The sequence below is a fragment of the Prunus persica genome, chromosome G6 (assembly GCF_000346465.2).
Source record: "Prunus persica cultivar Lovell chromosome G6, Prunus_persica_NCBIv2, whole genome shotgun sequence".
Classification (NCBI taxonomy): Eukaryota; Viridiplantae; Streptophyta; class Magnoliopsida; order Rosales; family Rosaceae; genus Prunus; species Prunus persica.
This window is the reverse complement of record NC_034014.1, coordinates 4876367-4901449: the sequence shown is the minus strand read 5'-3', so window position 1 is coordinate 4901449 and position 25083 is coordinate 4876367. Positions and strand designations below refer to the sequence as shown.

The following is a 25083-nucleotide window of genomic DNA, read 5'->3' as shown; positions in this document are numbered from 1 at the left end:
TCCACTCCGTTGTGATTAACGGATCCACCATACACGTCATAAACAAAACAGTTCATTTTCAAAATCATCGTTTAAATATCATGTTTGCAAAAGAATATAAAAAAAAAATTTGAAGATCATTTAGTAATTCATGTGTATATAAAAAAAAAATTAACAATTTTGATAACAATTAAGATCCTCATGATGAAATGTCCATTTAATTGGCACATATAGATGACTAAAGGATCTCCAATTCGATTGATTGATTAATTTATTTTTATAGAAATGATATGTGATTTGTTCACCCACTACAGATCCCATACTACCCCAATAAACTGAAAATCCATAACTCCAATTTAAATGATAATTTTAAAAATGGACAATTTGAATTATTATCACATGTGTTTAAATGAAGATGAAGATTTGTTATTCATAATGTCACCACCAAGAATTTTCCTGATAAATAATGGAAGGGCTCCCGCTCCTCCTACAAACAAACTCAGTGGGCGCGTTGTTGGTGCCAATCAGCCAGCTAGGCCTCAGGAATAATTCTGATGAATAATGGATCCTTTTTTTTGCTATAAGTGAGATGACCCATCACAACCCAACTCACGGGATATAAACACTGTAAACTTAACAAGTAGCTTCAATTATTTGAGAGAAGAGAGGGCCAAAATTTGGTGCTTTCCAGCCACAAAGGCCAAACATAACATTCATTCATTCACGGTCGCATTCTCAAGCTACATAAAAGCAGAACTATGAGCTGACACTTTTGCTGTCGCTCACTTCATAAATAAAATCTAACTTTTTTTCTAATTTATCGGGACGGGAATTCGAACTTGAGTGTAAAGAGCCAATCATCAACCGACTTAATCCACATCTGCTAAATAAAATCTACTAATTAAACTGTAATGAGCAACAGAAGAAGTTGCTGTAATTAAGTTTTAAGAACTACATTTCGAATTTGCTGTAAAATGCTACCTTTTGAGCAAATTTTGCTTTAAAACAGAGGCCTGCTAGTTCTCAGCTCAGTTGCTTTTGTCATGAACACAGAACCCAAATCCGGCGAACTTGAAATTCTTCGAAACTCCAATGCTATAAAAGTATATACAGTGATGAATATAAAAATAAATAAATAAAACCCCAAAAAGAAACAAAATTTGCGGCCTGTTTAATCATCCAACACCCAAGCCCTGCTACGCCTCTGGACAAACCGGCCAAACACCGAACTTGAGTGACTCTGACTTCTGCTGAAAACCGACCCGGATTCGGACCCGGACCTCGAGGAAGACGAATTGGACCTAAACCGACCCCAAAACGACGCCAGATTACGGAAAGCCCTGCGAATCCCACGACTCTCACTTCCTCTACTTCTCGATGACCATAGTACCCTTCTCGGAGCCCCGTTCCCGTTGAATGGGCCATCCATTTCCGTGTACACAACCGGCAATTCCCTCTCTCCGGGTCGTCTGCCGCCGGAGAATCTCCCCACAGCGAACCCACCGCCGGGTAATCTCCAGATGGTCAGCCCCATGGTCTCTCGTCGAGACCCGGGATCCGAAGTTCGGTCATTCGGTCGGCGGGCAGCTCGTGCCGGCAAACCGGGCACGAGTTTCGCATAGCAAGCCAGGGGAGGATGCAATCCGAGTGGTATATGTGCTTGCACGGCATTTCTCGGGCCTCCGACCCGAGTTCGAATGCTTCCTTGCAGACCGCGCAGTGCGCATCCGACACGACGTGTGTTTCGCCGATTTGAACAACGGGCATAGAGTCCACGGCTGATTTAGACGCGGGCGGATTTTCGGGTCGGCCCAGCCCGGTGATTTCAATCTGGGAGAGCTGGTCGAGCAACCGGTCGAAGCCAGAGCCCATTAAGATCTCCGACATGGTGGGCGGGAGGGGCTGGAGCCCCGACCCGGCAGCGTCGTCGTAGTAAAGCTCGAACGAGTTGGACTCAGTATTTGACTCGGCCCCGCCACGTAGGACAATAACCGGGTTGAAGGGGGAGGACCTGTCTACGGGGGCCCGACGGACTCGGCGGGAAGTCGGAGCCGGGTTTTGATCGTGGACGTGGGAGGACGGGAATCGACGGTGGTGATGGATCGGCGGTGGCTGTGGGTGCGGCGTCGTTTCGATCTCTTCCAGAAAACCGGTTTCGCAGTGGGGGCATGAGAGGGTAGAGTCCTGTACCCAGACACGGACGAAGCGAGTGCATCTGTAGCACCAATACGACGTCGTCGGCGACGGCGATGACGTAGCCATAGAGGTTTAGAGATCTGAAGGGTGAAGAGAGAGAGAGAATTTTAGAGAGAAGGGAGAATGAGGAGAGATGAAGAGCGGAGGGGGAAGAAGAAGGCTTTTATGGAGGCACGCGTGGGAGGCGAAAAAGGACGAAATAGGGTTCTTATTACCTGGCGCGTAATTTCACGCGGAGTTTCACTGAGCACTCTGATTAGAGAAAGTATTAAGACTAATTGTCAGTAAACACAAGCTGCTCCACCATCCTAAATGATTTTTTGGGCACTTTTATATTTTAGATAAGAATGATAAATCCAAGATGCAAAAGGGTATTTCTTCTCTTCCTATGGATTCAAAGAATTTAGATAGTTTATAATATAGTGATAAAGAAGTATTTATAGTGTTGTTATTGATGTTTTAAAATCGTTATTTTATTTTATTTTTTATATCTTTTAATGTCATTATTTAAATATTGTATTTATTGTAAATGAATTGTAACTCAAGTGATTTCAGTCAATTATGTCCGTGAGATTCTATATTCGAATTCATCATCCGCCAACGTCGCTTGAATTTATAAAATAAAAATAGTGTTATCTTTTTTCCAAGAGAAAAAGATTTCAAATTAGTAAATTATGAACATGAATAATTAAAATTATATAATGTTTTGGGAAAAATCAGAGTACTTTTATATAATTATAGATTAAGGAATTTCGAAGAAGCTACAAAAAAAAAAAAAAAAAAAAAAGGAGTCCACCAAAAGATGAGTCACTCAGAGGCTCAAGTGGGTCAATTATAAAATTGGACATGTGATTAAATTGACAAGGGAAAGAAATATGAGAGTATGAGAAATTAGAGGGATTGGATGGCGCGTAGGTGTGGGACGTTGACTTGAAATGGGAAGGGGACGCCGGGTTTGAAATTTAAAATCGGTCGCCGGTTTCGGCAAGAAGATTCCTAACAACAACAACAAAGGCAGAGGCAAAGGCGCGTCCTGTAAATTTGGCTTGGCTCGGCTTCACTCGTCTACAGAGGCCACACCTATATCTGGCATGGAAATTGGAAGGGTCATGCTAGGGAGATCAACTTTAGATACCAACTTGTGTACTAACTCTCTAATAGAGGTGGAGCCCACCAATACAATGGGTCCCACACTCTATTAGAGAGTTGGTATCTAAAGTTGGTCTCCCTAGCATTTTCCAAATTGGAATGGCCTCCACCAAATTGGGCCCCATTTCCCTCTCAATCATGATTTTTTAATTATAAATTAGGTGCTGAGTTCCATTTCCATCCAACTGTATGTATTCTCTACTGTTTTGACTCAATTCAAATAAAGTGATATAAAAGTGTTTCATATCAAAAAGTTTATTTTAATAATTTTTTTTTAAAAAGAGAAAGCGATGTTTTTTTGCCTAACTGTATTAGATGGGACAATATATTGGTCATATAATATTATAAAACTCACAATAAATTTAGAAAAATAGTCTCATGATATCAAACTATTTGGTAGTGAAAGGTATAGCGTACAAAATGGTATCCTAAATCAATCTAGGCATAACCGATAATATATTATCACACTCTAAATAAACTTGGAATCACGTATATATTATATATTTTGTATAAGTTATGTTTCAGAAATAATCAACAACATTATAAAGAGATATAATTATCTTTTTTTAAAGGTTGGTTTGAGAGTGATTCTAGATAAGTCATAATTACTTTTGGAGAGAAGTATCTCCTATGTGCTTCTCCATAAAAGTGATTATTGACATATCTACAATCATTCCCAAACGAGCCTTAAGAAAAAGATAATTATATCTCATTCTAATGCTATTGTTTATTTACAAAAATTAACTAATACAAAATATAACATATATATGTGATTCTAAATTTGTTTAGTGTCAGTTTGGCATTGCTTATTTAGGGTGACAAGTGATTTTTAAAAAAAATTGGAAAGCACAACCCGTTTGGTAAATTATGAGAAAATCACTTATTGTTAAAAATCGCTGTAAGATAAAACTATAAGGGAAAGCAGCTAATGAGGTGCTTTCATTTTCAGATTATGCAGGAATCAGTTTCAAAGAGGCGCTGGGTTTAGGGCCAGTTTGGCATTACTGTACTGTGAAAATAATCACTGTCAAATTTGCTGTGAGAGAAATCAACTGTGAGATAAAGTAGTTTGGCGTTTTGGTAAAATTTTTGTTAAAAGTGTTGTTGGTATTGATTTTACTCATAATCAGAAAATGATTGCCAATTAATCATTAAACCCAGCTCCTCTTCGAAACTGATTCCTGCATAATCAGAAAATGAAAGCACCTCATTAGTTGCTTTCTTTTATAGCTTTCTCTCACAGCAATTTTTAACAATAAGTGATTTTCTCACAGTTTACCAAACGGGTTGGGCTTCCCAAAATTTTTAAAAAATCACTTATCACCTCAAATAAGCAATGTCAAACGGGCACTTAATGATTATGCCGCAATCATTTTCTGATGATGTGGGAATTAGTACAAACAACACTTTTAACAAAAAGTTTATCAAACGCCAAACGGCTTTATCTCATAATTGATTTCTCTTACAGCAAATCTGACAACGATTATTTTCACAGCACAACAATGCCAAACTGAGCCTTAGAGTGTGATAATATGTTATCGGTTATGCTTGAATTGATTTGGGATACCATTTTGTACGCTATATCATTTTGTACGCTATCAGTTACAACACAAGTTGAGATACTAACAAGGTTGTCAAGGATCTAATTATTGGTCCAAACGTTGACATCACACATTTAAGTGGGAAATTTTGTGATAACTGTATAGTCGACTTATACAGAGAGCCTATTAGTAACCAATTCTTGTGGGATATGACGCTGATATATAAGTTCAAAAAAATCGCATTTGCTTATGGGGCAAGGAAACTAGGAAGATTACAATATAGTTCGTTGGGTAATATGGTAAATTAATCATGGATGTATATAATAATAATCTTGACAGAAAAGTGATTATGAATTTAACCACATTTTATTTATTTAAATGCAATTATGAATGCATGTTCTGCGGTACGCTCCCCCTTCTTTAAGGGGCAAATAATAGAAGGGCTTATTTTTTATTTATTTATAAATGAAAATTGAGAACTGAAATTAATGAAGATGTACAACAGGAGAATCATATTGTCCTTTAAATAATATTTTTCAGAAAAGAAAGATTAATGAAAAATCGTACTATAATGTTTTTATTTATTTATATACTAAGAGTTTGGTAACACATCAATCAAGAAAAATTATTTTGTGTCTGGCTCTTGTTGGCTTCCGTCCACAAAAATCATGGCGCATAGTTTTCGATCTGTTCGGTTTGCATGCGTGAAAAGTGTGAATTACAACTTCTATATGGCAAGGGCTTTTATTTTACTTTCAGGCAAATTCGTTAGGTCAAGCCCACCATAATGCTATTCAAAGAAAAAAGATAGGAACCCATGAATGCATCACTGTTTCAATATGTGCATCCAAAATAAGCTCAAGCAATTAAGTGAAGATGTTAGGTACTGGCTCACAATTCAATATTTTGAAATTTCATTGTCAGTGTAAAGATTATGCTACGGTCAGTCGTTCATGCATGTATGAGAAATTTCTAATTGTTGATGCATGTGAGACGAACAATACATGAATGGTCGGATTTCGCCCACACAACTCACCTAGCAAAATTCATGCTGTCAAAACTTCTTAGTTATTTTCATTCCTTTCACATCCAAATATTTATGTAAGTATAAATTAACCATAATATGAATAAATAGCATTTTGTGTAAATGAATCCACGATTGAAATTAGTTTAAGAAAGATAGGGGAGCGTCTTGTCGGATTGGTCCTCTCAAATGCAAAAGGTTCAAACCCCAAAAAGCTTACAAAGCAATGTTTGTGTGGTTTCTCAAACCTTTCCCAGTGCCAGCCTTTTTTTATTTTTATTTTTTAACACTATTATGCTACTTTGAGTTGAGTCACTCTCGCACCACTTTTCCAAAGAAAAGAGGCGAACTTCTTTGTTGGAAGAATTTTTTTTGCTTTCTCATCGGAGTCTCGGGGAAAAGCCAAAAAGCAAATAATATTCTTTTGACAAAGAGAAAACTCATTATGTGATCTTACTAATTGAATTTTGCTTAAAGTATTAACGTCATGACATGCGTGATAACACTTTCATGTGACAATATTATTAGTCTGAAATAACAATATAATGTTATTCCCGTTACAACTAAGTTTTTTTCTTAAACAGGGCCAAATCTTTGACTTGGTTTTTGGGTATGAGTTTTGTGTGGAAAACTCTAGAGGGCTAAAGCTCCTGTGTAGGGCCCAGTTTATCATAAACCCAATTTGTGTGTTCCTCGTTATTATAAGAGAAGAAATCCAAATTTAGGATTTTGGGTTTTCTCTCAATTTGGTATTGGGTGGGGCTTTAAGTTGTTGGGACTGTGAACATTAAAAAACACAAAGTAAAATGGAAGAAAATACAAGGCCCAACTTAAACCCAAAGGGTTGCTGCTAGGTATGCCTTCCGTTCCCTTCCTCATTCAAGATTCAATCACCACCCTACTCTCGGCAGCTTATCAATGCACGACATAACTGAGGAAGTAGGCAGAACAGAAAACCCAGAAGAGATAATGTAGTTAAAGTGCTTCCACGTGCTCGGGCCATTAGCTTCAAACTGAAGACTTTCAGAAGCAGAGAAAGAGACTCTCAGAGGCATTTTCACGAACAGGTGGTGGGCTTAACAGACGACCTTCCTCATTGATCTCCTTGTTCTAAATATAGGCAAAATACCCAAATTGCCATTTTGCTGACACATGGAGAGAGTCAGAGACCTTTCCTACCCCAAAGGGTTTTCCTTAATTTGGCATCCAATACCAAACTTGCTTATGTCACTTCTCTCTTGCTTCTTCTTTTTTTCACCAATCAACTGTCTCTGATTATTTTTTTTTCCTGTATTTATCTGCAAGATGTGGACAGCTTCATTTTGTAACTTTTTTATTAAAAAAAATCATGATTTTAACTAGATAATCAGAGTGGTATTTACTATTTACCTTGTTAAATTTTTTTTACCCCTCCCACTTTTTTATGTGGTGTAATTGCTGCTATGCAATCACGTGACAAATACAAATGGTGGATCACCGATAACACCAACCAGATTTTGTACTTTTGACTTTCTTTTGTGACTAAGACCTCTTCATATGCTACTCAAGGAAATATCACAAATAAAGTTAAATTTCCTGGCAGAAAATAAAGTTTGGAGTTTTTATTTTATTTTATTTATATTTAAAGAATTTAAATAATGACTAAAGGAGGTGCTCTAATATTCTTCTCTTCATAATATTATCCATTGATTAAAAAGAAATGTATAAACTACACATACAATGATGGTTTTGCGTACATAACAGTTTGAATTAGGGATGGAGGCCCAATATGACTTGAAGGCCTTTACAAATTTACTTACTTAAAATAGGGAAAGTAAGAAATCGGAAACTTAAGAATATAACAATTAAGGAATCAGATAATATAGGAATAGAGAACTTAGGAATTGGGAATTAGCCTTTTTAGTTAATCCAATTTTTTGTTTGGGAAGGTATTTGGTTACGAATTTTAATGTGAAACTCACATATTTTTATATATTATGTGTTAGTAAATATTTATTTTTTCATAAAATGAGTATTGGAATGATTCTAATTTATCATAAATAAAAGATTATGTGGGTTCCACATTAAAATACATACTCAAAGACTTAAAAAAGCATAAAATAATCGATTTAGAGAGTAGTTGATCTCATACCCATTCAATCTCTTTAGCATTCCGGACTTTCCCGATTCATAACTTCTCGCAAGACTACAATTTTATTATTATTTATGACAGGAAACACACACATAAGATTTTCCTTCGATCATGGAAAGCTTTTATTACTATACAAGAAGGCCAACTCAAGACTACGATGTTGATTTATATATATATATAAATCTTATGTTTTTTTTAAATAACAAATTATATTCCTCTTAAAGCTTTATTACTTTAATTAATTAAATTTCTAAATTAATAGTTGCTTTCACATTTTCTAAATTAATTTTATTTCCTATATACTCGTCTAAATTATATAATTTCATTTTGATACATACAGAAAGAACTTCCTAAACAAAAGCAAAATAAAATCTGATTTACACACATGATTAACTGTAAATTGTGGTCCTTAATTACAAAGTATAATGAAAATACAGGTGAGATCCCCACCTAATTATAACGTTTGCAGAATTTAGTTTTTGGGCAACAATTCCATGCAGCAGGCCTAATAAAGCTGCTTCTTTGGACCCAACACAGCAAAAAGCCCTGCAAGCCTCCAAGCAATTTTGTTTCAAGTCTTGTCTTAATACACTTCATGAAAAAATGGTTTAATTCGGTGACCCAATTGAATGAGCTAATAATAAATAAAAAAAACTATAATTGTCTGTGTAAAATTGATAGCATTGCACAATAAATACAATAATAAATACACACATTTACTAGTATAAGTTATGTTTTGTTTTTTATAGGCTGAGACCCTTTTTTATAAATGTGTTTTGTTAATTTGACTCATTATCTATTCGTATTCGACATCTTTGTTGATTTGTATTTGCATTTGTTTTTGTTTATATTGTCATCGGTATTTTTTTATAAAAAATTAGAAACCAAATTTAGGCGAAATGCAGGCATAAAAATGACAGAAAGAAGGCAAAAGGAGGAAATAAATTTTAAAAATGGAAAATCAACCTACTTACCCAAAAGGAAGGGAGAGATTTTTTACCCAGAAAATTATAACCGTGCAATGAAACTGTACTTGCCCCATTTTTTTAACTCACTGCTAATTTTTTTGGGTTCATGGAAGAGGCAGCGAATCTAAGGAGCTGACGTGGCAGTCAGAGATTCTTCCTATTTGAGACGAGAAAAACTAAACAAACATCATTATCATTAATCATTATAATTAAATTTTATTTAGTGAATTTTTTCCTTTAAAACATCAGTCCGTTATCACTTGGTCAATTAGCCCTAATTTTTAGGCACGTTAATTAGCTATTTCCAGATATTTCATAACCCAAAAATAACGAAAGAAGAAAAAAATATTCCCATAAATTTATTTATCATTTTTTATTACTTTCTTTCCTGCTTTCTTTCTAACTATCACTGTATTTAATCCGCTGCTTGAACTGCAACAAAACCCTAACAAGGGTTCTTGTAAGAACCAATCGCCGCCCTATTGATCTCAGCCGTCAGTTACCCTTTGTTTCTCTATAATTCTCTTTGATCTTAGACACAACTCCTCTGCTCTCTCACTGATATTGTGTTCTGTATTTTTTTCCTTCACAAACTTAATATTTTTGTCTATGCTCTTGTTTTTGTGCTGTTACATGGAGAACATGCTGGAAAAAAAGTGGTTTGAATAATTTTATGGGACTGAATTCAGGGAAAGATAATAACTTTATGAGCTCTGATTGTTGTTTTGGGGTATATATATTTTAGGCGAGGCATGAAGTGGCTTGGGAGAAATTTTGGGTTTTGATCAGTTTAAAGTTAGCAACTTTGAGGTTGTAAATATTGGGCTTTTAGGTTTAAGTCTTGATTTTGGGATTGTTGTAGGGGTTTAGGGTTAGGTTACTGCTAGTGGGTAGTGATCAATTTGAGTTTTTGGAAGAGGGTTGATTGTAGGTTAGTGTTTTTCATCGAGAATGTTGTCTGAAATAGGAAGAAGACCAATGCTTGCAGGTAACGAGGGGTCCTTTGGTGACGAATTTGAGAAGGAGATAGGTATGTTGCTCAGGGAGCAGCGCAGGCAAGAGGTTGATGATCGTGAAAGCGAGCTGAATATATTTAGAAGTGGATCAGCACCTCCAACTGTGGAGGGTTCTTTGAATGCAGTGGGAGGGTTGTTTGCTGCTGGTGGCGGTGGCGGTGGCGGTGGTGCCGCCGCCTTTTCGGATTTTCCTGGAGCTAAAAATGGGTTTGCGTCTGAAGAGGAGCTTAGGTCCGATCCTGCTTATCTCCAATACTATTACTCGAATGTGAATCTGAATCCGCGGCTTCCACCTCCATTGCTGTCAAAGGAGGATTGGAGGTTTGCGCAAAGGATGAAAGGAGGAGGGAGTTCTGTATTGGGTGGAATTGGAGACAGGAGGAAAGTGAATAGGGCTGATGATGCTAGTCAAAGATCGTTGTTTTCGATGCCGCCAGGTTTTAACTCGAGGAAACAAGAGAGCGAGGTTGAGCCGGACAAAGTACGTGGCTCAGCAGAGTGGGGTGTTGATGGACTGATTGGTTTGCCAGGTTTAGGACTTGGTAACAAACAAAAGAGCCTAGCTGAAATCTTTCAGGTGATTTGTTTCTATGGTTGTGTTCGATGTTCGATTTGGTACACGTGTAACTGAAGTTCGTGCTTTCTTAATGTTTGCTTGCATTTGTTGATAACGCTTTGAGTATCACTTAATTTTTGTTCCTTGAATTGTCTGTTCTTACATTTATGCTTCCCATTGATATTTGAGAGTGACATAATGTATAACTTAGGAGAATATTGATTCATGGGATATAAAATATGAGTATTTGATTATTTTAGAATGCAAATGTGTGCCTTGCCCCATTTGGCTTGGACCAAATGTCCTCATCCTGAATGCTACCTTTTACGTTTATGTTAACAACTTGATTGTGTACCTACAGCTGGTCCACTCTTTCAGATATTGGATATTGAGGAGGTTTTCTACTTCGGACAATTAGTCAGTCATAACCACACTCTCTATAGGAACTCGCTTTGAGAACTTTGAAAGTCCAATCCATCCTTTAGAAGCTTTTAAAAAACAGGGAAATTTTTAACTGCATCTAATCTTGTTTAGTTTTCCCTTCTTTCTGATGGCTGTAAGTAGCACCAAGTTGTTCAGCTTAACAGTCCTCTTCATGATTGCATTGGTCATCTTGGTTATGGCTTCATGTCTGTAGTCATACTAGCACGGAGTGCATTTGTTTTCTTTCTTTCGTCCGATTCCTGGGATAGGTTGCCAGCCCTCGTGGTTTCTAATACAATCTAATGTTTTGCAACTATCCCTTATTGCCTTACATCTCTCTTCAGCTATAGTTTCCAGGTTATCATGCTATTCTTTAGTTGACCAAAATAATGCTCCACAGAGCATAGTAGTACCACCAGTATCAGTGAATTTGGATAATCCACCTTGCTTCTTGCATTTAACTCAAATGAGTGAACTTGATGAGTATGTTCAAACCCTTTTAAAAAAAAATTCTGATTGAATACAAATTGGTTATGCCATCACAGGTACACCATAATTTTTTTTTTTTTTTTTTCTCAATAGTATGGTTGAATATGATCCGGATAATTTTCAGTCCATACCATACACTTGTTTGGCAACCTCAAAATCAGAGTTGTAATTAGCACTGCGCAGAAAAGCTCTTATTTAGATACTTTATTCTTAAATTCTAAAGCTATCAAGATAACATCTTTTATGCATTCATAATTTAGATTCCTATATATGTTTAAACCATTTTTTCCTATATCTTTCTGAATCAGTAGTACCTATAAAGTTTTATAGTTGTATGGAGCCTTTGTTGTTGCATGCTAATCTTACTTACGAGTCCTCATTTTTGGTTCACAACTGTTGTGCTTGTGCAGAATCATTAGTTTGATCTGTTTACTATATTTTATTTGCTGACAAGTTAAAATTTTTGTTGTTCAGGATGACTTGGGGCGTGCATCTCCTGTTTCTGGGCTTCCTTCTCGTCCAGCCAGCCGTAATGCATTTGATGAAAATGTAGATGGTTCTGCTGAAGCTGATCTAGCTCATTTGCGCCGTGACGTGATGGCTTCTGATGGTCTACGATCTAGTGCAAATGGTCAGGGCTCATCTGCAGCCCAAAGTATGGGCCCACCTTCTTCTTACTCATATGCTGCAGCTCTAGGTGCTTCATTGTCAAGAAGCACCACTCCTGATCCTCAACTTGTCGCTAGGGCTCCTAGTCCTTGCCTTACACCAATTGGAGGAGGAAGAGTTGGTACTTCAGAAAAGAGAGGCATTAGTAGTCCGAGCTCCTTCAATGCTGTCTCATCTGGCATCAATGAGTCTGGAGATCTGGTGGGGCCTTTTTCAAGCATGAACTTGTCTGCAAATGGTGTAATAGATGATGAAAACCATTTGCCATCACAGATCAAACAAGATGTTGATGATCACCAGAATTATCTCTTTGGTTTGCAAGGTGGTGAGAGTCATGCCAGGCAACTAACATACCTAAAGAAGTCTGAATCTGGGCATATGCATATGCCATCTGTTCCACACTCAGCAAAAGGTTCATACTCGGATTTGGGTAAGAGCAATGGTGGTGGGCCGGATTTTAGTAACTCATCGTCTGATAGGCAAGTTGAACTACAAAAAGCTGCAGTTTCTTCAAATAACTTGTATTTAAAAGGATCCCCCACATCCAATCATAATGGTGGTGGCAGCTTGCATCCTCAGTATCAGCAAGTAGATACCGCAAACTCGTCATTTTCAAACTATGGTCTAAGTGGGTATTCTATGAATCCTGCATTGGCATCCATGGTGGCTAGCCAACTTGGCACTGGTAATCTTCCACCCTTGTTCGAATCAGCTATGGGATCCCCTGGGATGGATTCAAGAGTGCTTGGAGGAGGTATGGCTTCTGGACCAAACCTAGCAGCTGCTGCATCTGAATCACATAATCTTGGTAGATTAGGGAGTCCAATTGCAGGGAGTGGTCTTCAAGCTCCTTTTGTCGATCCTATGTATCTTCAATACTTGAGGACATCTGAGTATGCTGCAGCACAGCTTGCTGCTCTTAATGACCCCTCCGTGGATAGGAACTACTTGGGTAATTCATACATGAATTTACTTGAACTTCAAAAGGCGTATCTTGGAGCCTTGCTTTCACCACAGAAGTCACAGTATGGTGTTCCGTTGGGGGGCAAGTCTGCTGGTTCTAATCATCATGGTTATTACGGGAATCCTGCATTTGGTGTAGGCATGTCTTATCCTGGAAGTCCCATGGCAAGTCCTGTTATTCCTAACTCTCCAGTTGGACCAGGTAGTCCTATGAGGCACAATGAGCTTAATATGTGTTTTCCTTCTGGGATGAGGAATTTGGCTGGGGGTGTCATGGGACCCTGGCACCTGGATGGTGGCGGTAACATAGATGAAAGCTTTGCATCTTCACTCTTAGAAGAGTTTAAGAGCAATAAAGCGAAGTCTTTTGAACTTTCAGAAATTGGTGGACATGTTGTGGAATTCAGGTATCAAATCCTTATAAGTTTTCTTGTCATTCATCTTTATGATTTTATCATAAGTTGGTTATGATAATTTTGTTTGTATGTGCAGTGCGGATCAGTATGGGAGTCGGTTTATTCAACAAAAACTTGAAACAGCCACTACAGAAGAGAAAAACATGGTTTATCAAGAAATTATGCCTCAAGCGCTTGCTCTAATGACTGATGTGTTTGGTAATTATGTGATTCAAAAGGTAAATGATATTTGCTGGACACATGCTTTAGTTTGATTTCTGCTTGTTAGTATATATTACATGGTAACAATTTGTGTTTGTATTCAGTTTTTTGAGCATGGACTTCAATCTCAGAGAAGGGAATTGGCCAACAAGCTTTTTGGTCATGTACTGACACTTAGCCTTCAAATGTATGGTTGTCGGGTGATCCAGAAGGTACCAATAACTTGTGACTGGATTAACTTTTTCTCCTACTAGGTTGTGCCCTGTATTTCTTTGGAATATGGATATCTTTCGTTCATCTTTCAACGTACGATTGATTATTCAACCATTTGTTCTCATAGTACTGCAAGAAACAATCCTAGTCTTTTCGGATGCTATAACTATTACTTCCATTATTATGCTTTTGTGCAGCAAGGGAGGCTTAATAATAACTGTATGCCAATGCTAATGACCTGATTTCCTTTTAACTTTCATGCTAGTAGGACTAAAATTCATTTGTTTATCCAAGGATTGCTACAGTTGGTTCTAGCAGTAATATACTTTTATTATGTTCAGGCAATAGAAGTTGTTGATCTGGACCAAAAGATCAAAATGGTTGAAGAACTTGACGGTAATGTTATGCGCTGTGTACGTGATCAGAATGGGAACCATGTCATCCAGAAGTGTATTGAATGTGTTCCTGAAGACGCTGTTCATTTTATTGTCTCAACGTTTTTTGATCAAGTTGTGACCCTTTCCACCCATCCATATGGTTGCCGTGTGATACAGGTTGAGATACATCTTTTTCTTTTTGTTCTTTGATTTTGATAACTTCTTCTGAACAAACAATTAATGTGTAATCCATAATAATGTTTGTGTATTTGGCAGAGAGTGCTTGAGCACTGCAATGATATGAATACACAGAGTAAAGTTATGGACGAGATATTGGGAGCTGTTAGCATGTTGGCACAAGATCAGTATGGCAATTATGTTGTTCAGGTTCATAATCTTCCCTAATTAATGGACTCTTCTGTGCTCAAACACTCGCTTTTGTGAATTTTTATATTGGTAACGTTTGTCTTTTTATCAGTCAGCCAAGTGGCTTACTTCTAAATATCTATCTCTAATGCCTTTCTGCCTTCTGTTCCATTACCATATTCAATGATATATTTGCAACAAAATTTCTGCTCCTCTGCCTTTTGTTTTTTGTTTTGACATGTCTGGTGATGCTCCTCTGTTTCTTGGTGTTTATATTCATAGAATGATTAATTACAAAACCTCGAATTTTTTTATTCTTGTTTTTTTCCCACTGTTTCTTGAGTTCGAAACTGCAACTCGTATTGCTTGTTTTAACATGTCAACGTGTTATTTGTACTTTGTCACTTATTTCTGTCATGAAGACCACAGGGTTGGAAATTTTTCTGGGTTTAGCAGTTTTTTGTATTTGAAACATTTAAACCACCTTTTAGATGTTCATTTGTCCAGCTAGCCCAAGAACATGAAGAGCAACTATTCTAGTACTGTTAGATTGATATGTTTGAGATTGGACCATATACTTGTTTCTTTGATCTTCTGGGTAGGGCAGCAATTGAGATGAGATAATCTTTGCCCAGCTTGAGCTTGTTTTAATTTTACAGAAGCTCAAGATTTCAGTTTAGCTTAAAAAATACTTTTTATTGAATTCGAGCTGAGCTTGTGTTTTATTCATGCTCAAAGGATATTGCTTGTGCTTGCTTATCATGGATATTGATTATTAAGTTTTCTTAATGGAAAACCTAAACGATCCCCTTGGCTAGGTCAAGCTTTGAGCTGCTTGCGGACTAATTGGCTCACTTGCAAGCCTAGTTCTAGGGCTCTTTTCACTTTTTTATTGCTATATGTTTCAGTTTTTCATGAAAACACGAGAATACTTTCTTTTTTGCTGTGTTATTACTTATCAACTGAGTTTTTCATTATTGAAAAGAAAAGAACTTGGGGTTTTCATCCAGTTTTGATTTATATGTACATGTAGACTTTTAATTATTCTTTGGTCATCTGCTTGCCGTATTTTTTTTAAACAGCATGTCCTCGAGCATGGAAAACCTCATGAGCGTTCTGCTATCATAAAAGAATTAGCTGGGAAGATAGTCCAAATGAGTCAACAGAAGTTTGCCTCCAATGTAGTTGAGAAGTGTTTAACTTTTGGCGGTCCCGCTGAACGTGAATTACTAGTGAATGAGATGCTTGGCACTACCGATGAAAACGAGCCTCTTCAGGTTTGTCATATCTCTATGTGCTTAGTACACTTTAATTTGTTGGAAATAAAGTCATGGACTCATTGTTTTTCTGATAAGTGTAATCATAACAAGCAGGCATAAGTAGAGGCATTGTTTTTGGAGGAACATCATTATTTTTTTGGTCTGAGGGTGGGATTTTTTTGGTGGAACAGGATACATGTTTTACATTTGTATACGTTATCATCCTAGGGATCCCTTGGTATGGATTAGACCTTTTGTGCTTCATAACCAATGTGTATTAGCACTTCCTTTGGTTCCATCAAATGGATTGGAAGCAATTTTAGATTATGTTCTGTACATTTGTATATCAGCCGTTGCACACAGGTGTTGCAATAAGGACCCAAGTTAAGAACTTGGATTATAGCCCTTAAATGACGAAAATTAGTGATCATTTTTTGGGGATTACAGTGACCTATATTTCTTCATTCTTCCCTATTGTTTTTGTGGATATTGTGGCTTCAGATGTTTTCAAATCCTTATGCATGAATATATGTGATATCATTCTTCTTTCCGCATGTCTTATATATGTATTCTCTCATCCCCAACATTTTGTCCACTTATTTAGTTTGACTGACTGCTTGTATATATAGGCAATGATGAAGGATCAATTTGCGAACTATGTTGTACAAAAAGTGTTGGAGACTTGTGATGACCAACAACGTGAACTGATTCTTTCGCGAATTAAAGTTCATTTGAATGCATTGAAGAAATACACTTATGGGAAGCATATTGTTGCTCGTGTAGAGAAACTTGTTGCTGCCGGGGGTACTCATTCTTCTTTTTGCCTTCTCATTTTTATACATCTATGTCTGTAAACTGCATATCTTCATGACTTGCACACACACACACACACACACACACACACACACACACACACACACGTGTATATGTGTATGTATATGGATATATATATATATATATTAATGAGTATTGATGTATGACTGAATGTACAAATATCTGTATGTATCTTTGGATGCCAATTTTTTAATTTATAATTGGGGTGATTTTATGCTTGGTACAAGATCATGCTTCTTTTATCTGGCGTGCAAGCCATTGAGTGTTATTCCTGGCTTTTGTTTTTCTTTTGTTTTACTCTTTGCCTTTTACAGAAGTACAAGTTTCAGCCCTATAACACATTTTGCTATATGAATGCGCGACCAAACTTAACAAACTAAAAGGACCGCTTTATCATTCTGTGGATGCATTCATCTATGTACTTGATTTTTCCTGATTGTTTGTTTACCTTAGTAAAGACACATCTCCCTGCAATATGTAGTACATTATCTTAATACATAGTACATAATTATAGTTGATTAACTTCCAAAATAGCATATGTGGCATGATTCATTCTTTAGAGATACCTTTCTTACTGCGTACTTTGATGCGTGCAGAAAGGAGAATTGCTGCTCAGTCTTCGCACCCTGCTTAGGTGGTGTAGGAAAGAAAGTTGTTTGTACAGCTAACTGAGGCTAGTGTGTGTTTCCCTCTCTTTGTCGTCGTCGTCTCTTCCTCGTATCTATATCTATGACTGGCTCTGCCTATCTTTGAAAGACAGGTATGAGGCCGATTGAAAATAAAGTTGTTGCTTGTACTGGAAAACTGTACATTGTGTAGTTTAAAGTTTATACATAGAGTCGAGCTAGCTGAGGTTCAGATGTTGAACACACCTGATGCCCCTGCAGAGGAGATAAATGACTATACAAGTTTTTTAAGGGTGTAAAAATGATTAATGGTGAGGTAGTTTATATGTCGACGTGACTGTACAAATGTTGCCATGTGGAGAGCTGTTCATGATTAGGCGAGGCTGCAGTTTTTTTAAATGTATGGTAATGACGTTGTTTTTTCTGAGTCACATAAAGTACAGTTTTTTATGGAAGTATATTGTTCGAGGCTATATATCTCATGTATTTATTGCTGATTTTCTCTGCATCACAAGCTCCTTAACCCTTTGTCTGGGTAGTGAATTTTTATCTATCCCTCCCGTGAATAGAAAGCAGCTCCAAAAACTCAAAAACTATAATTTTGTCTCATTTTGCAACTTCCAATTTTTGAAACAGTAACTCCCAAGTTGAAGAAAATTTCAACTTCTGGGAAGATTTGAAGTCTTTTGTAAAAATTTGAGAAAAGGACGGATGTGGGAGGGGGAGAGATCTCTGTTGTCTTTTGTGCATAAATTGATCACTTTCGATTGGGGAAGGGGAATCTGAAGAAATAAATCTTTTGAAATGGTAACTTATAGAATTATATTATGCTTTAAAATGATTATAAAACCTGTGAAAATGATGGTGTCTGTTCTGATAAATATTTTGTCAGCATGTACTAAAGCGTGAAGCCAGTTGTGCTGCTTTCATATTGTAGCCCAAGCCCTAAACCCTAAAACCCTGATGTCTAAAGTTTTGACGTCAAGTTTGCTTCACTAAACGAGGGTTCGACCCCTAAACCTATGCTTTGCGGCTCTCAACCAAAAGCTGGAATGGCCCCATAAACTGACCTTTACATGTTTCCACATCAATAAATTACAACATCAATGAATAAGCCAGTCAACCCTCCCATTTTACATAATCCAAAAATTGAAGAACCGGAATCGTGGTTAGATTATGATTAATATATTACAAAAATCAAATCTTACCAATTTATACAATAGGGCTAATCAGGGATTGGATTGAGCAATGAAACTAAAAATTCTTAAACGATGTATGAGGTTGTTATTGTATTGTGTGATTGTCAACCGTTGATAAATATAATAGAGTTTGCATGATAAATATAATAGAGTTTGCATGCATCTACGGTGGCAGTCACTAATAAGTAGTGTTAGAATTTTGTATCCATCTAACACATACATAACATTTCCTCATGCATCAGATTAAGAGACAGGCTTTAGGCTTTAGGGTAGCACTCACTATTTACAGCATCTAATTAAAGGTTGATAAAAAATGAAACCATTCAAGGTCTGCTGCCAATAAATGTAAAATCTACATGCATCAAGTTCAAGAGAATGTGCCTCTTCGATCATCACTCATGCTATTTCCAAGTGGAAGACAGTCACCAACAAACCACTGAAAACTTCATAAATTACATTTTATAAGAGTTACCCAAAAATACTAATCAAAAGAGCAATTGCATTTCAGTCATCATCGTCATCATCATCAATAGTAACCTTTTGCCCAAATCCTTTAGGCCCAGCCCTTGCTCTCACCCTCCTCTTCTTTCCACTCTTCTTCTTGTTAGTTGCCTCATCTTTCTCAAGCTTCTCTCTCTCCCTCTTCTGCAGAAAATCTGTCACACCTAGGTAGATAACCTGAATCCAAGACAACCCAAATTTAGCAAAACCTACTTCCCAAAACCATAAATTTAGTAACTTACACAAATTGGAATTCAAAAAGGAACATGGATTCTTGAGTTTACCCCAATGGTGAGAACAGATAGACCAACAAAAGCAATGAAAAGAAGAACAGAGATGGTGATAGAAACACCATCCTCATCACCAGTGGACACTATCTGCTGGGAAGTCTCAAGTGGGATGGCTTCTGCAGGCACAGCTTCACCAGAGGTTGCATAGATTTGCCAAATTGGGGTGCTTTTTTGGGTGAAATTATCATGTGGGTTGTGGAAAATTATGCTCTTTTTGGTTGGTGAAGCAAAAGGCAAACATGGTTTCTGGGTTCTTAGAAATTGACAATGGCTTGGCTTGAGAAAATGGGAAAAAGTTGGTGGGGATAGAGATATGGATGTGGTAGCCATGCCCATTTGCTACCACTTCTCCCTGCTGCTGTGGCAAAAACAGCCTCAGTAAATGTTGGGGATGAGGGGAAACTCTATGGTACTAGTCCATCACACCATAGTAATGTGTTTGGAAATTTCTATTGGGATGGTGCTTGAAAGCAAAGGCCTAAATGCGCCCTTTTGACCAAAAATGAAAAAGACCTAAATGCTCTCTGGTACATGGGTGGGCTTTTGGACTAGAAATGGTAAGACAGGAAAGATGCTATATCAGGATACGCATAAAGCCCAGGCCCAGAACAATGTCAAAACTCCCCCATGCCTAATAAACACCACAAGCCTAACCCAACCTTTGTAAAATAATAGTGATTTTTTTTTTCCCTACTCTTATTCAACAACTTTCATTCATGACACTTGGATTGGGGCCATTCTTATCAATGGAGTGTTTGTTGGATTGACTTAGATTTTTGGTGTGCTCTTTAGTGGTCTTGGATTAAAATCCCTATGATATTCGTGTGTATGAATTTCCCTCTCCCCCTTCCTAACTATGGCAGAAAAAAAAAAAAAAAACTTGGGCCATTCTTTGATAGTTCATTATGTATAGTGCTTGAGGTTAGATTGACAAATTACTATTGGATCAAATTTTTTTGATTAAGTTCGAATTAGGACTTCAACTAGTAAAATTTTATTCGAACTCCCTTAAAATTTTCATTCTAAACCTACATAGGCTGGGCTCGGGCTTGGGGGAGGGGGTGTGTTAGGGCCAAAAAGTGGTTTTCAGCAACAAAAGCTGGCCCGGGTAGGAGGGGGGGCCACCAGACTGGGCTGGCCCGCGGTGGAGTTCAGCCCAAAGGCTGGGTGATGTCATCGTTGAAGCTAGCCTGGCGTCAGCCCTTGAGATTTGAATTTTTTTTACCGCGCCAACGTTAAAAAAAATTGCACGCTCGTGCTACAGCAGCCACCAACGGCTAGCTTTCACGTGTCAGCATCTAGGCTCTCCGATATGATTTTTTTCTCCAATCCAATGGCAACCAATTTTTGTGCAATGAAAAAAAATTGAATTTTTTTTTAAAAAGAACACCAAAAAATCAATGAATTTTTTTTCTATAAGTACCAACCAATACTCTTCACTTTTAACACCAAATCTTCATACATTTTCTTCTCCTTCAACTATTATTCACTTTCTACTCAATATTTTTTTCACTTTCAAGTTTTATTTTTCTCTATCATATTATGGCTTCTTCTATTAAAACCGGAGCTGGCCCGGGCTGGAGGTGGGGGCCACCAGACTAGGCTGGCCTGATGTGGAGTTCAGCCTGTGCGTGAGCTCGAGGGCTGGGTGATGTCATCGCTGACGCCAGCCCCTCTTGTTTGAATTTTTTTTAATGTTGGAATTTTTTATTATTATTGGGCCAACGTTAAAAAAAATTGCACGCTCGCGCTACAGTAGCCGCCAACGGCTAGCTTCCACGTGTCAGCGTCTGGGCTTTCCGATATGATTTTTTCCTCCAATCCAACGGTAGCAAATTTTTGTGCAATAAAAAAATGAAAAAAATTGAATTTTTTTTTAAAAAAAAACACCAAAAAATTAATGATTTTTTTTCTATAAATACCAACCAATATTCTTCACTTTTAACACCAAATCCTCATACATTTTCTTCTCCTTCAACTATTATTCACTTTCTACTCAATATTTTTTTCAGTTTCAAGTTTTATTTTTCTCTATCATATTATGGCTTCTTCTATCGAAACCGGAGGGGCATGGAGCATGATGGAAGATGTTTTGTTGTGTGAGTGTTGGGTCCAAATTAGTCAATGTCCCGTCTCGGGCAATGAGATGAAATTCTGTCATATGTGAAAAAAAATTCATGACAAATTTTGTGAAAGATCGGGTTCAACTCGTACAGAAATGACATTATCTAGTAGGTGAAAAATTCTCAATAAAGAGTTGGCTAAATGGAGAGATGCCTTGACAAAAACGATGGACAACCATAGAAGTGGGGAAAATCTTAGTAATGAGGTAAATTATTTGTAATTTTTGTTTTATTAATTTTAATGTCCTATTAATTTTTATTTAAATATTTCTTGCAATTTCTATATTTTGTTAATATTTCTTGAATTTCCAATAAATTGTTAAAATTTCTTGTATTTCCATTATTTTGTTTATATTTGTTGCATTGCCAATATTTTTTTTAAACGTTTTTTGCATTTCCATATTTTTTATTATTTTTTTAAAATATAGATATGCAAGCACAAATGTGGTATGGTGCTATTGGGCAAGGTAAAAAAACTTTCAACCATACCTAATGTTGGGAGGTGGTGAAGAATTGTAAGAGATTCTGAATTATTCCAACGGGTCCGACAGTGGTGTTGAACGAGACGCCACTCCATGATTCATTGGCATCAGATTTGCCTATGGATTTCCTGATGAGTCAAGACTCACCCGTCCAAAGGGAGCCGAGGCCTATTGGGAGGAAGGCGGCAAAGGCGAAGAGAGGGAGTAATTCTACCAATTATGCATCTAAATTTTTGGAGGAAATTGCAAGGCAAAGCACCATGAGAATTGAAATAGACATGAAAACCCAAGAAGACGAGAGGGCAATTCAACTAGAATATGCAAAAGAAAGGGAGTATGTACGTAAAGAAAGGGAGTATGTACACCAAGAAAGGGAGTATGTAAGCCAAGAAACACATTGAGAGGAAGGATCGGGAAACCATGGCCATGGATACAAGCCATATGTCCCCTGAAACAAAACAATTTTGGAAGCTAGAATGAAGGGATGTTATGAGACAAATACTTTTTTGTGACGATGGGTCTAGCAACACGGATTGGTTAAATGATCAAAACCATTAAGTTAGTTTGCTTGCATTTCATTTCATTGTATTTTAATGTTTTGTTTTAAAAATTAGTTGTAATTCATATATTTTATTTTATTAGTTGTATTGATTTTCTTTGAGTGAATAAAGAAAGCATTCAATAAAATACCTTTTTATTCAAAACATTCCATACATAAAAAACAAACAACAACCAAAGCATAAAAAATAAACAAACCACAACCAAAGGATTAAAAAAAGAAAGCGTAACTAAAAATACAACATAAACATAATAAATTAAAAAAACATCTTCACTGCACTTCATTCACCGTCATTGCCTTTCACCGCCCATAAATGCTCCATCAAGTCAACTCATGAATATAAGACGATTGCATCTTCGTGTATCGATCAATCATACGGGGCATGAAACGACCGTCCCTAACCAACGGTTCATGCTGCACTAGTTCTCCATTTGGCCCTATGAGTTTTTCATAAATTCTTGTCAAGGTTGTGTTCATGGGATCCGGTTCGTATACGTCTACAGCATTGTAATCATACTCATCCTTCACAATCATGTTATAGAGGATGATGCATGTCATCATTATGCTTCTCAGCACCTCCTCATCAAACAGACGCGCCGCATCCCTAATAATAGCCCACCGAGCTTGGAGGATACCAAAGCACATCTCCACATCTTTTATGTAACCCTCTTGATAGGCATCAAATAATTTTTGCTTATGAGATTGGGGATGCGAAATTGATTTCACAAATGTGGTCTACCTCGGGTAGATGCCGTCATCTAGATAATACCCATTATGGTTGATGGTATTGTTGATTTCATAGGTGATATTCGGGGCTTCACCTCTCAAAACATCGTTGAACACCGGGGATTGACCCAGGACGTTCAAGTCGTTTTGAGATCCGATAACTCCAAAGAAGGCGTGCCAAACCCATGTATCGAATCCAGCAACATCTTCAAGGATGATACTTTTTTGCCTTTTTCTATTTCCATAATCTTCTTGTCAAGCAGTTGGTCAATTCTTCTATTGCCAGTGCATGCAGTCGATGCTACCAATCATTCCTGGAAATCCTCGAGATTTGACTTTTTATAGAAGCTGTTGCAGGGCCCTGGGCGTAGGTCTGCGCAGGTAGTCTATGGTGTACAGAGTTTCGACTGCATCACAAAATCTCACCAAGCTCTCCAAAGTAGTGGACTTCCTCATCCGGGCAATTTCATCAACTTGATCAGTAGATGACCCATACGCCAACATTCGTATAACAACTATGAACTTTCGCTCGGGAAGAAGTCCCAAATTTCCAGCAACATTTTTCTTTTGAACAAAGTATTCATCATAATTGTAAATATCATGCATGACTTTATTGAACAAATGGGGTTACATTCTATATCGAGCTCGAAAATGAACATCAGAGTATAGAGAAGTTGGGATAAAATAATCTTCCAGAAGATTCTTACCCCGAGAATGTATATGTCTGTCCATATTCGGGTCACGGCCTTCTTATGAACCATGTTGGTTCTGGTTTTCTTCATCAAGCAAAGCCACTATCATGACAAGTTGCTGATCTAGGTCTCTCTGCGCCATTTTGCATGCAACTAGTCTACGCCTTCTTTCTCTAGTTTCTCGCTCTTACGTCTCCAAGACCTCTTGCATGTTTGCCATTTGAGAATGGAGAATAAAATCTAAAATATGAGAAATGAAAATGTAGAGAAGATCTGGTGTGAGAGGTATGAGCTAAGTCTCTGGTTTTATAGAAAAATTTATACAGATAGAAATGACACGTGGCGCAATTTTAGAGGGTGAAAATCTTATATGAAATTTGAAATGTATCTGAAATTTGAAATTTAGCTGAATTTTGAATTTTGAAATTATCTGAAATTTGAAATCCCGATTATGAGATATGAATAGTATTGACACGTAAGAACCCAAAAATCTTATGTAAAAATATTATCCAAATTAATTGTTTAGATAAAAAAAGTTGTGAAAAAAACAAAAAAAATAAATAGTATTTGCCATGCAAATGGTATGCTGAAAACACACATTACTTTTTACAAAGACAACTACTATTCACATAAATAGTAACTGTCATAACCTCCTTGTCATGACAAAGAATAAACTGCTGGAAATGCTCTAAAGTTATGCCATCATCACCATCAACCTCGACCAAGAAAATAAAAATCACCATCACCCTCACAAAAAGTACAGATATTCCACATAAAATAAAAGATTACATCCACAGCTGTTCACCAACATCTCTCTCTTCCCATTGGTCCACCTACCCTTCAACCATACCATATAAAATGCTCCACACTTTAATAAAAAAGATACAAAATGCAAGAGTCGGTTCTTTAATAATTTATTCACACTTTAATTACCAAAACACCCTTAAAAAGGGCAGGCACTTTGCCAACTCGGCACTTCCACCAAAAGACACACTTTCGGAAGCCTCCAACCGCGACGGCTATTCTGGTAATTTCTGATTCGGATAAAACCACACCAAAACTCGAACACGGGTGCACAATCTGCGCACGTGTTTGAACGGTGCAGCGAGTAAGCT

At 37.2% G+C, this 25083-nt stretch overlaps 3 protein-coding genes across 3 annotated transcripts; 1 reads left to right on the top strand and 2 right to left on the bottom strand.

Moving 5' to 3' along the window:
* On the bottom strand, positions 664 to 2328 carry LOC18775003 (E3 ubiquitin-protein ligase RDUF2). Its single transcript, XM_020566594.1, is given in 2 exon segments — positions 664 to 1554; positions 1557 to 2328. Coding segments are annotated over 2 exon segments (1089 nt in total). The 5' UTR covers positions 2242 to 2328; the 3' UTR covers positions 664 to 1150.
* On the top strand, positions 9320 to 17893 carry LOC18773001 (pumilio homolog 1). Its single transcript, XM_007208058.2, has 9 exons — positions 9320 to 10581; positions 11947 to 13511; positions 13597 to 13738; positions 13826 to 13933; positions 14276 to 14488; positions 14588 to 14698; positions 15760 to 15954; positions 16566 to 16740; positions 17367 to 17893. Exons 1-9 carry the CDS (start codon positions 9940 to 9942, stop codon positions 17402 to 17404), a joined length of 3189 nt encoding a protein of 1062 aa, XP_007208120.1. The 5' UTR covers positions 9320 to 9939; the 3' UTR covers positions 17405 to 17893.
* Positions 18868 to 19839, bottom strand: LOC18772541. Its single transcript, XM_020565196.1, has 2 exons — positions 19381 to 19839; positions 18868 to 19273 (listed from the first exon to the last, which is right to left on the bottom strand). The coding sequence occupies exons 1-2, from the start codon at positions 19720 to 19722 to the stop codon at positions 19100 to 19102; spliced, it is 516 nt and encodes a 171-aa protein (XP_020420785.1). The 5' UTR covers positions 19723 to 19839; the 3' UTR covers positions 18868 to 19099.

Excerpts from the sequence above, each read along its gene's own strand:
- LOC18773001 (XM_007208058.2), top strand. The coding sequence starts at position 9,940 with ATGTTGTCTGAAATAGGAAGAAGACCAATGCTTGCAGGTAACGAGGGG. Across the intron at positions 13,512-13,596 it reads GGACATGTTGTGGAATTCAG|TGCGGATCAGTATGGGAGTC; the intron begins GTATCAAATCCT and ends TTGTATGTGCAG. Across the intron at positions 14,699-15,759 it reads ATGGCAATTATGTTGTTCAG|CATGTCCTCGAGCATGGAAA; the intron begins GTTCATAATCTT and ends TTTTTTAAACAG.
- LOC18772541 (XM_020565196.1), bottom strand. The coding sequence starts at position 19,722 with ATGGGCATGGCTACCACATCCATATCTCTATCCCCACCAACTTTTTCC. Across the intron at positions 19,274-19,380 it reads TATCTGTTCTCACCATTGGG|GTTATCTACCTAGGTGTGAC; the intron begins GTAAACTCAAGA and ends TCTTGGATTCAG.